Raw genomic sequence first — 9,717 nt, 5'->3', positions numbered from 1 at the left:
TTTCTGGGGTGGGGGAAGAAATTGCAGCCCTGTTAACAGGTCTTACACAGCCTGTGCCAAAAACGATGGAATGGCCACACTCAGAAGATGTTCCCCGAGCCATTTTACTTCACAGCAAAAAAAGACATCAAAGATATGACACACAGCAATTTTTGGTTAATCACTGAACATTCTGACAAATTAAATTAAATTAGTTTAATTAATGGCATTCTTTATTTCAGGTCACGTAGAGGATAAAATTATTACTCAATCATTTAAAGTGATTTAAAAAAAGAATAAATCACAATTATTACTTTTTTCCCCATGAAGTTTATGTTGGCCTGATGCATGGACTTCACTAATGAAAAGTGATATTCTACATCAAACTGGTTCGAGCGTTCTCGCATAGCAGTGGACAGATCAGCTTTGCAAGGTGGAGCATTCTCATGAACCAGTTTTTTAAATTTCCACTATAAATTTTCAATCATATTGAGATGCAGCCTGTCTGCTGGCCATTATTGAGTTGATATGCCTTTTCTGAAAAAAGACTGTAACAGTGTTTGCTCTGTGGCAAGATACATTATCATCCTGGAAATGGTAATTACCGCCATCATCACCAAACCTATTTTCTATCAATGTAAGGAGAAAACCGTCTAAAATGTCAGCATACGCATTTGCATTGACAGTTAAGGTCATGAGTGCCATCTGGCCAGGTCCTTTAACCTGACATGCAACTCTATATCATAAATGAGTGGGGGAAATTGGAGTGTTTACTTCGGGCAGGCATCTTTATATGTTTCATTAATACAATTCCAGAGTTGTCTCCTTGGCCAATGGTGATTCATGATTGATTATAGAATATCACTTTCTTCCAATCATCCACACTCCACGATTGCTTCTGTTTAGCCCACTGTGACCTTGTTTTCTTCAGTTTAAGGGGTTAGTGCCAAGTCTCATCTGGCTTTTCAATATGTAAATCTCATTTTACTCTGCTCATTTCTAATAGTTCTGTTCCAAAAACTGACTCCTGTTTCTGCCCATTTGTTTGTCATGTGTTTCGTGTGCATTTTTTTTTTTTTTTTTTTTTTTTTATGACATATTGCTTTGAGTTTCTCTTTCCTGATCTTTGATGTCTTCCTTGGTTTACCCGTATGTTGTCCATTCATAACCTACTCAGGTACCAAATTATAGACACACGGCTTACTGCCCCCCCCCCCCCCCCCCACGCTGTGTTGGGTTTCCTTCTTTGAGCTTCTTTAAGTACTTTTATAATCTTTTAAGATGTTTCAATTGACAACTCTTTTGTTGGGGTCATGTATTCTTTCATTTAGCTTACTACTGCAAATATGTACATTTGTCACCTCCCTGAACTACACACCCCAGAATCCTCTGGGGTGATCCTCATCCCCGAAATATTAGTGCCTGCACCTGTTACCCATTTACGTAGACTATTTATACCCTTTGTACGCCGTTACTCTTTGTGAAGTATTGTCAAGTAGTTCTAGTGCATACCGAGCGTTATTTTGCGACTGCTGTGTTTCTGTGTTGTGATAATTGCTTGTGTTTTATTCTACCTCATATTTTTGCCTTGGCTTGGATATTCCTGTTTGCCTCAGTTGTATTGCCCATGCCTGCCCCACTTTGGATTAGACTTGCCCTTTTGGATTGGTTTGCCTGGACTGTGTTGATAATTAACAGTTTTACTTTCATTAATCCGTGAGTGTCTGACCTGTCCTGCAGCGTAACAGAATTGCATAATGTAACTCATTTGAAAGCGATTATTAGCTATTAATTATTAAGGTTAGGACTAGTGTTGTGTTTTTATGTTTATAGTTTTTCTTTATAACAATTCCTTGATAAATCGTAGTGGTTGTAGCGTGACAGAGGATTCATGCAGCCATCCAGTTCTGCTGATAAATACTAACAGATCCAGGTGTCTGCTATGTCTGCACTTGTCGAGAATACAGTGAACAATGAAATTGTTTGTGTGTGTTTTCTGAATTCAACCACTAATCTTTGATGGTCGGTGAGGATGCCTTATTTTGGCCCAGTGGGCCAAACCAGACCACCTGGCCATATGAAACAACAGCAAGGATACAGACAAAAAGGAGATGTGTCTGGAGATAAAACAGCAGATGGAGAATAATCCTGAAGTGATTAACGTTGAGTGATGCAGTTGTAAAGGGGATACTGTGAGTGAGGCTGTTGTTAGCAAGGGAGAAAGTTTTCTCAGTACCATATCTTAATTCTGCAGGTATTATGCAAATATTTGTGGCATATTTGAAGCCTGCTGTAACATAGGTTTCATTTCAGATGCAGTTATGTAAAAATTTAATATTTCTAAAATTCTCGACTTTTAGATCTCTGCTTTAAAAGCACAGTGCAGTATTGAAACACTAATGGCAAAGACCATCTGTACTTTTTATCTTCCTTAGTCTCTCCTGCATGCTCTCTCTTAGGTGTACATAAAACATAAACTCTGGACCACTGAGTCTGACAAGGGTCCACCCTACTCCAGTTTAGCCTTCGCTTTGGTTTAGATGTTCTTTCAGATATTATTACTTCTTCCTTCTTTAGCTGTGTGCAAACCGCGTGTTTTGTTTCAGCAATCTGCCCAACTCGTGATGTAATGTCCAGTTTTAAAATGTAGATCGATATTTGAATCTCAATAAATAGTTCAGCTAATCACATTTATTAATTCATTAATTATAAATCTTTGCAATGCCAGATTCTCTAGCCAAGATAAGTAAAAGATTTTTCAGTGCACTACATCATTCTTATTCCAGAATAATTATGCAGCACCCCAGTCCCAGCCCTGGCAATTCATATTCACTGTCAACATTTTTTATGCTCTTAATCAGAAATATTAGCCGAGGTTATCAGTTGGAAGGAGCTTGATATATGTGACTGTAGACTCCTGTGGAGAACTTAAAATCTACAGATTTCTCAGACTTATGCATGAATATTCTTGCTATGTATGTTATTCTGGATCAACAGTTTAATTATTTCATTTTTTTAAGTGCATTTTTTGTTCAAGCCTGGATGTTGTCCACTTTGTGCAGCTGCATGAAAGCATATTCTCTGGCTTCTCTTCAGAAAAATCCAATCACAAAGAACTGACATCTAATTTATAATAGGGAAGCCTGAAAAGTACATGCTGCTCCTCTTTATGTATCTGTATACAGTGCTGTCCTAAAATAGTTGGACAGTGAAATATTTTGTTTTTGTACAATGTCCTGTGTTTGTTTATATTAAAGATGGAAAGAGACACCGTGTACAAGCACAGGATGTCGCAATTTATTATCTGGCTCTTCAGGATTTGATTTTGGATAGAATTTATATCCAAACATTCATACAGGTGTGCTTGCCTCTGTATCTACAAAATAATTTCCATCACTGTACCTATGTTCAGACCTGCTGGCACTTTAATGTAGTCTTTAATATCTTTAAACGCCACATGGCCCTTGCCATAATTAGATCTGTGCACCTATGACGAAGGCAGACTCCCAGGCAAAGAATACACTCTGTGAGCTGAGCACACAGATCAATTGATGAGCTAGACATTACCTACCAATTGGATTACGAGCCCATAACAAGATCCGAAGATATAGAAAATGTTATGGGCCCATAATGCTCATATCCGGGCTGAGCCACATACTGCGTGATGAGATTCGTATTGGGGTACAATGGAAAGCATGTCCCGGCCTCGCGTTCCCCGGATAAAGGGAAGGCATGAGAAAGTCTTTAACTATCCTCTGGAGATGAGAGGGGTTCAAACCTAAAACCGAGGGATCCTGGGACAGATGTATCAGACCGCGCCATCATGAACGTGCCTCTCTCTGCCATACAGAACTGACCAGAGATCAGATTCAACCCAAGAATGTGTTCCCTGTGCCCAAGATTCTAGAGATAGTCTGTGATAGTTAAATGACCATAGGACACTTCAATCCATGTGATTTTTCCAGGCTACTAACCAGATCCAAGACCAGGTCCAAAACTGCATTTCAGGGATTGAGGGTGGTTCATCACTTTTGTTTGTTGTGCAGAGTAGATTCAGAGGTTTTTCTTTTTTTAAAAAAGGTATTCCCCTCACTCTAGTCTCACACACACATGCATGCCTTGGTGTGCTCTGGGAGATATGCCATGCAGGGGCAAACAGGCATGTTTGATATCCATGACTCAGAGCGTATCTCTCAAGAACAGGAGTGCAGAGTTCCATGGCTTCACTGCATGATCCAGTGCGAGCGTTTCGTTTCCCACCTGCTCAGTCAAAACCATGCTCCAGCTTCCTATATTGTCCTGTTAATGGAAGTGGTGTGTATCCACCTCAGTGATGATCATGTCATGCGGATGTGATATGTGTCGGCACCTTGAAGCTTAGAATTCAACCACTGCCAGCACTAAAAATGGTCAACTAGTGGTAAAGACTGACAGTGAAATAATCATGTGCTCACAGCAATCCCAGACATGGCAAAATTGTAATAAGCATACATGCAAAATACTTTTCTTAAGTATTGTTTATCCTTTTTATAATGTACTGGAGACATGCTGGTATTTTAATACATTTAATACATTTTATTTATTTACTCATTATGAAAGCTGCTTCACTGAAAGTGGTGGAAAAACACAACACTGTTAAATCATTCATTGAATATGCACAATTTCTTTATTTAAATCATAATATTTACAACAAATATGATCAATGTACCAAGGACATGGCTTTCTGAGTACATTATATTCTTCTGTGTTGTAGGCCAAACACTTTCCACATGCACTAAACACAGGATCAGATTTTGGCTTTACCCAGAGTGAGTATTCTCTGTAGCATAGTAAACAAACTGTGAACTTACCCAATCACACACGAAGACACGCACACACATGCACACGGACATTCTTACAGATTCTCAACCACATGCTTTGTTTTTTTTTGTTCCCTCCAGCAACGTAAAATCTTCCTGTTATAATTGTAAACAGCTAAGGCTATTCTCAGCCCCATGGAAATATGTTAATAACTCACAGGAGGATGCACATGTCCAGTGAAGAAATATCACACACAAACACAGGCACGTAGTCACAAAGAAAGTGCGGAGTCAAACGATGGAGTGGTTTTAGTTAGACTAGGGTGTAGTTACGTAGCTTATATGGGAATCGTGCTTGAGGAAGAAGAATGGTCATTTCCTTGGTTGCGCTACTTTCTTCATCCCACACTGGCATGCATCATCTCACACAACACCGTCTCAAACTACACCGACCTGCAAGTCCAGCGAGGGCATCAGAAAAAGGACAGACCAGGGAGCTCTATACACTGCTCGTCTTCATCACAGTCTCCTCTGTTTCCTCTACAAAACTTGGTCCTGAAGTCTTTGTTTGAGCTCTTTTTGCAACTGGGCGCATATATTTTAAATGCTTAGGTCTTTGTAAAACATCATACTCTGGCATAATCAGTTGTTGGTACTGGCTTTACTCAAGGGAACATGAAAAATGTTGAAATTGCAATTTGTTCATTTTATATAAAAATCTTGTTCAAAATTCATTGCCTTGGTTAAATGAGCTATATTTATTCCCCACCCCCCAAGGAGGGCTGTAAAATGTTCAAAATTTTATTTAAGGCAACAAAATTACACCATATTTGGAATTGCAAGTGACAATTGACACCTGTGTGAAAATGGCTTCAAGTCTGTAAACAGTTGAGTGTTTAATTAGATGCACCTAGGACTCTAGCTAGGTAGGATGACTCCATCTGGTCGGACAGTTGAGCGGCGTGAGTTGGCTAGACTTGCTGGATCTTTTGGAACAGTCCCTCACTACAGACTGACTAGACTTGCGGGAGTTGCACGGGTCCTTCCAGGAGTCGTTAGCGGGCGTCCGGGTGGTGGGCAGCTTGGTCAGTAAGGTGGGCCTCCTGATGCTACTGTCCGAGTCCTTTCGGATGGTGTCGCGAAGCCTGTGGCAACACAGCAAGCAGTGTAAGAAGTCGTGGAGCAGGTGACCGCTAAACAGCATGTAGATCCAAGGGTTGCAGCAGCTGTTCAGGCTCGCAAGCAACGCGGACAGCGTCACTGCTGTGTTCTCGGAATCTGGTTTAAAGAGAGGAAGAGTTGGAGGGGGGGGTATGAAATGGCAGGGTTCAAAGGGTGAACATGCGCATAAGGTGAAGGAGGCTGCCGTTGTGTCTCCATGTTATCTAAACCTACATCTTGGCAGCAGCGCTTTCATATGGGGTCATTCTATGTTTGGACTCTGCGTGACACCTGTGCAGCCAACAGGTTCAGTGCAGATGACATAAAACATAGTGGAGTTAATGATCTAATTAAACAAATGAACAACTCGCCTGCACTTAAACTAAGATTTCGTTATATAGTAAGGCATGGGTTACGAACGGTTTATTCCAGAAAGTTAGAAGGTGCGTGTACGTGTTGATAAAAAAAAAAGAGGCAAATGTCTTCCAGAATGTTTTTCTCTGCACACGTAAAACTTTCAGAACGCACGTCGCTGCGACTTTAGACAGAATAGCGCAATACCACGGAGAACACCTTGAAAACCACGGAGAAACGCAAAACGCCTTAAAAAAAAAAAAAAAAATATTATTATTAATAATAATAATTATTATTATTATTATTATTATTATTATTATTAATTTATATATATGAGAGATAATGGGTTGATCTAAAATTAGCTAAAATGATTTAGTGTTTAATTTATATTTCACTTTCATTTATTATAGTGCAAATCAGAGATAACAAAAACAGATCGGTACTCCCGTAAGTGCTAATAGTGTACTAGTGTATTTTTATATATCTATTATCGTATTCATTTCCTGGAAATTCTAATTTCAGGCTTTCCATACTATTTTGAGTATATTTTATACTGCTTTTAATATGGTTATAAAGCCATGCCCATAACATCATATGAATACTCGGTTTTGAATACTTACCATCCCAAGAGAAGTTCTTGTCCCATACAGACCACATTTGCACGATGAAGAACGGAGCCCAACATACGATGTACGCCAGCACGATAACGAAGGTCATTTTGACAGTTCGAAGCTTTGCCCGGGAAATGGTGGTAACGCTACTGACCGACGCCTTCCCTATCAGATCATTTTTGCCGGCGGTGTTGTGCGGCGTGCCTTTCTTGGTCTTGTACTTGATATTCTTCCAGATGCTGCGACAGATGAATCCATAACATACCATGAGAACAACGACCGGGATCAAGAAGATGCCAACCGTTATCCAGGTGATGTACGTGCGCACGCCCCACGGCTCGATGAAGTGCCCCCAGCAGTCGTACACGTTTGAGCCGTTCTGGATCTCGCTGAGAGAGAAGATGAAATACTGTGGCGTGCTGAGCAACACGCTGCACAGCCAAGTGGACACGATCATAATGTAGGCGCGCTCCGTCGGCTGCTGTAGGGTCTTGAGCGGGTGACATATGGCGATGTAGCGGTCCACAGTCATCATCACCGTCATGTAAGTGGAGGCGAACATGCCAAGAACTTGCAAGTGCTTAATGACCCGGCAGAGAAAATCTGGCCCGTAAAATCGGAAGGTGATCTCCCAGCAAAGCTGCGGCAGCACCTGGAAGAACGCAACTACGAGGTCCGCGAGACTCAGGTGCTTGATGAACAGGTTCATGCGTGAGCTCTTCTTGGTGTTGTACATGGCCATCAGCACGCTGAGGTTGCCCACCACCGCTACGAGAAACGTTACGCTCAGCACTATGATCTCGAGCTTCGCCACCTCTTCGTTTCGGCCGAACGGGTCCCCGCTGCTGTTGGTCGCCACACTGTGATTACCTGAAGCGCCCATCGTTGGATCCTCCGGTTACCTTGGACACGATTCTCATGCGTGATAAGGACCCTTCCGCGGGCAAGCGCATGTCCCGCGTCTTGTCTTGGCTAGACCGTTGCTCATGGGCAAGGATAGTGAAACGGATAGTGAACCTTGGTTGCACGTGTCGTCGGCAACCTGGAGCGCGCAGGGAACACCCTCGAGTTTGCAGACTGTTAACGCATGGACATACCGAGCAGACTCGAATGGTGTGACTGCTGTATAGTTATCCTTTTGTCTGTAGTCAGACCGCTTCTGTCCATGAGGGCGAGCAGACACTTATCTAAATCCAACCCCGTCACACCTCTTTAAAAAAGAAAGAGCAAAGTTCCGCCCTTCTCCCCTCCTCCTCAGAACGTGCGGCAATCCTCACGGAGCAAAACTACGTACAGAGAGTCTGTGCAAAGCCATGCCCATGTCCCCAAACTTCACCAAACGCCGCCAAATTCTTATTAATGAAAAGAGGGCGATATGACTAATTAAGCTCTGGAAATGTATTTTGAACATGTGACTTGAACACCCCAAAACGTGCTCGTCTATCTGCTGGTACTGTGGCATTCAATGTAATGACTTAGAGCTCGTGGTCTTTACAAGTTATTTCTCTTTATATTCGCGGAAAGGTAAGCGGGTCGTTGTAGCCCACTGAATGGGCTAGAAAACACGAGCGGTAGCGCGCGGCTGAGGTTATACTGCGCATACTAGGTTGCTCGCGCATGAAGTTCTCAGCAATAGAAATACCGTGACGTCAGTACAGATATTTCAGCTGGGAATCAGTGTACTGCAGATATGTTTGAAGTGACATTTCGCATATTGAAGACTTATAGGTTGCATGCGAATAAATTGGTAAAATATACGAGAGACTTGGAGAGCACTGCAAGATTGTGGCACTCGACAAAAGTAATATGTGACCTTTATACTGAGTGTTATGTGAAGTGTGTGTGTCTGAGGCATGCTGAGGAAATTGCTCTCCTGTGCCGTTAATGTCCCTTGTTCTTAATGTCAGGAAAGGCTAGATCATCTTATATGTTCCACGATCTCGCCCACTTCAACTCAAGACCTGCGAATGTACTGTTACATAATGTTGTGAAACTTAGTGTAACCATCAGGCATGGTTTATTAGTGTGCATACCTAATAAATCACCCGCAGAGGGGTATGTGGGAGGAAGGTCCTTGGCTAATGCGCACCAATGCATTCAGCAGAGTTTGCTTAAATATTGCTGCGGAATTAATGAAAGAATTAATCAAAGAATTAATACATTTAATCGGTTTCGTTTTTTCAACCAGCCGCTTTTGGCCAGCAGGGGCCCCTATGATCTCCGGGGCTCCTTGATCTCTGGGGGACCCTGCATTTGCATGGTTTGCGTATATCGCACCATACTTATTTACCCTGAATATTGCGTATGTTACACCCAGTTGGTATATGAGAGAGCGCCACAGACAGACATATAATTAAGAAATAGCCAAGCATACGTTTTGCCAGCATTTACTAAATGGTTTGGCAAGTTTTAAAATCATCCTTCAAGTTAAAGGGGACTATCAGAGGAATTTGTAAGCAGCTGGTGTGGTTTGCATTAGGCCAATTTTTCTCAGTTCTGTGGTCAAGACATTTAACTTCTGTCCAACTGTCTTCTTTTTACAAAACAATAATAAACAAACAAACCAAACACAGGAGGAGTTCATTTTGTAGTAATTCTTTAATTCAAAATTGTGTTCTATTGCCTTCAGATAACAAAACAAAAACACCAAAACAGAATATGCAGAAAACCTCTAACCTATAGTATGTGGTGCCTGTCCCCCACAGCCAGGGCAGCTCCATCAGGGTCTAACTGCAGCAAATGAGTCATTTGCTTATTCTACTGCAGTGGCCATCACACATCAGGCAGTTTATCTGGATACCTGTCCACTCAAG

The 9,717-nt window shown here is 41.7% G+C and overlaps 1 protein-coding gene across 2 annotated transcripts; it reads right to left on the bottom strand.

The window, feature by feature from the left end:
* Nucleotides 1-5,565: 5,565 nt before the first annotated feature.
* avpr1ab (arginine vasopressin receptor 1Ab) lies at nt 5,566-8,078 on the bottom strand. Of its 2 annotated transcripts, none has more exons than XM_027021319.2 (2): nt 6,914-8,078; nt 5,566-6,056 (listed from the first exon to the last, which is right to left on the bottom strand). In XM_027021319.2, the coding sequence occupies exons 1-2, from the start codon at nt 7,785-7,787 to the stop codon at nt 5,701-5,703; spliced, it is 1,230 nt and encodes a 409-aa protein (XP_026877120.2). In that variant the 5' UTR covers nt 7,788-8,078; the 3' UTR covers nt 5,566-5,700. The 2 variants fall into 2 exon arrangements, with proteins under 2 accessions (XP_026877120.2, XP_026877121.2); XM_027021320.2 differs by having other exon boundaries at nt 5,771-5,923.
* Nucleotides 8,079-9,717: the final 1,639 nt, after the last annotated feature.

This window comes from Electrophorus electricus, chromosome 7, assembly GCF_013358815.1.
Source record: "Electrophorus electricus isolate fEleEle1 chromosome 7, fEleEle1.pri, whole genome shotgun sequence".
Lineage (NCBI taxonomy): Eukaryota > Metazoa > Chordata > Actinopteri > Gymnotiformes > Gymnotidae > Electrophorus > Electrophorus electricus.
This window is presented reverse-complemented; position numbering and strand designations above follow the sequence as displayed.

Coding starts and splice junctions, on each gene's coding strand:
- avpr1ab (XM_027021319.2), bottom strand. CDS start 7,787: ATGGGCGCTTCAGGTAATCACAGTGTGGCGACCAACAGCAGCGGGGAC. Junction 6,057..6,913: donor CAAGAACTTCTCTTGGGATG/GTAAGTATTCAA, acceptor TCTTTAAACCAG/ATTCCGAGAACACAGCAGTG.